Source organism: Cyprinodon variegatus, unplaced genomic scaffold (assembly GCF_000732505.1).
Source record: "Cyprinodon variegatus isolate N-32 unplaced genomic scaffold, C_variegatus-1.0 Scaffold394, whole genome shotgun sequence".
NCBI lineage: Eukaryota > Metazoa > Chordata > Actinopteri > Cyprinodontiformes > Cyprinodontidae > Cyprinodon > Cyprinodon variegatus.
This window is the reverse complement of record NW_015150847.1, coordinates 524,848-526,409: the sequence shown is the minus strand read 5'-3', so window position 1 is coordinate 526,409 and position 1,562 is coordinate 524,848. Positions and strand designations below refer to the sequence as shown.

Sequence of the window (1,562 nt, the reverse complement as noted above, 5' to 3'; positions counted from 1 at the left end):
GATTGCAACATGAGGAAAAAGGAACATGAGAAACTAGAGAAATACCAGGGGCTCAGAGAAGAGCTGGAGAAAACTTAGAAGGTCAGAGCAACAGTGGTAAACGTGGTCATTGGGGCCCTTACAGCAGACCCCTGGAAATACATCAGACATCTCGGTCCAGAAGAGTGCGGTTCTAGGAACAGCAAAGATACTGGCAGAACCCTCAAGCTCCCAGGCCTCTGGTAGAGCACCCCAGCTTGGAGGAAATAAGGGGGGAAGACCGCCCGCGATGGGTGAGGAAGAGTTTTTTTTTTATATATATATACATGTGTTTATACTACCAACCATTTACAACGCATGAATATAAAGTTTCAAATTTATTGATACATTTTATGCAAATATATTGTGATCTCTTAACAAGCCTTTTTTATATTCAAATGCACGTTTTGTATGTTAACATGCGTGCAAAGTTGTTTACAAATATAAAGAGCAAAGCTAAGCTAACGAAGCAGACAGAGACTCTCATTCGCCTGATTGGCCAGCTGCTCTTAAAGATGTTGGAATGTTTTAGACATGAAACAGTGATTTAAGGTGGACCTGAGCAAAATCAAAAATAAAACCTATATGCAAGCTTTGACGTAACACCCCCGCTGCCATCAGAAGGTTTTGGTGCCATTGGGTTGCTCTTTGCAGAAGGGATGAGTGGAAGTGCTGTTGTTGTTGTTGTGGCTTCTTCTGTGCGTCTCGCTGGTGTTCGATGACCCGCCTCTCTCCAGTATGTTGATCTTTCCTTGTTCTTGTCTCATAAAGAGTTCGACGAGCAGAATCTTCTCCTTGTGGATCTGTTGGCTGATATCTTTGGGGATGTCTGGGATTAGCCAGTCAACGATATCGTTCATCAGCATCACAACGTTCTGACAGAAGGAAACAAAATGGATTTATAACTGAGGCGAAGGTCCTTTGTCTTATAAACATAATGAGCAAAGGCACATGCAGCTCTGTCAAAGTTTTAACACCTTTATTGTTTTTGCTTTGCAACATTTTCAATTGACATCATTTCCCTTTGAATTTCTTTGGTATGATCTTTTTTCTAGGCTGTTTGTAAAAAGTTGAAAAATATAAAAACAAAAACATTCAGAATCAAGAATCTTCAGTCATTTTATGATGTTTAAGAACTGTTTAGATGATAATGTTTCTGTTCACCTGGAAAACAATGACAAAGGCCAGGCGCACGGCCAGCACCGCCCAGAAATCCTTGGAGATTTCATACGGGGTGGAGGACCAAGGAGGCTCTCTGTAATCCTTATACCTGGAAAACACACATAAAGCCAGCTTATCATCTACTAAATTTTTCTTTGTGTCAACTTGTAACAAATTATATTCAGAACGCACTTCAAATATAATCTTCTATCTACTTCAGTTTTCAGCATGGTTTCCAAAAATGATTGACGGGCTCCAAACCCTCCACCTTATGCTCAAGATCACAATAATAATAATAATAATAATAATAACAATTATGATAATGATTTATTATATATTAATCAGGATTGTTTGTTATGTTATGATAATATCAGACCAAGCTC

At 39.1% G+C, this 1,562-nt stretch overlaps 1 protein-coding gene across 1 annotated transcript in view; it reads right to left on the bottom strand.

Annotated features, from left to right (window-relative positions):
• Nucleotides 1–324: 324 nt before the first annotated feature.
• The window catches only part of LOC107092775 (anoctamin-1-like), a 26,513-nt gene continuing 25,275 nt past the window's right edge, over nucleotides 325–1,562 (bottom strand). The window contains exons 10-11 of the mRNA XM_015387427.1: nucleotides 1,183–1,288; nucleotides 325–893 (exon numbers count right to left, since the gene is read on the bottom strand). Of these exons, the coding sequence (XP_015242913.1) occupies nucleotides 636–893; nucleotides 1,183–1,288 (364 nt within the window). The 3' untranslated portion in view covers nucleotides 325–635. The remainder of the gene's footprint in view (nucleotides 894–1,182; nucleotides 1,289–1,562) is intronic.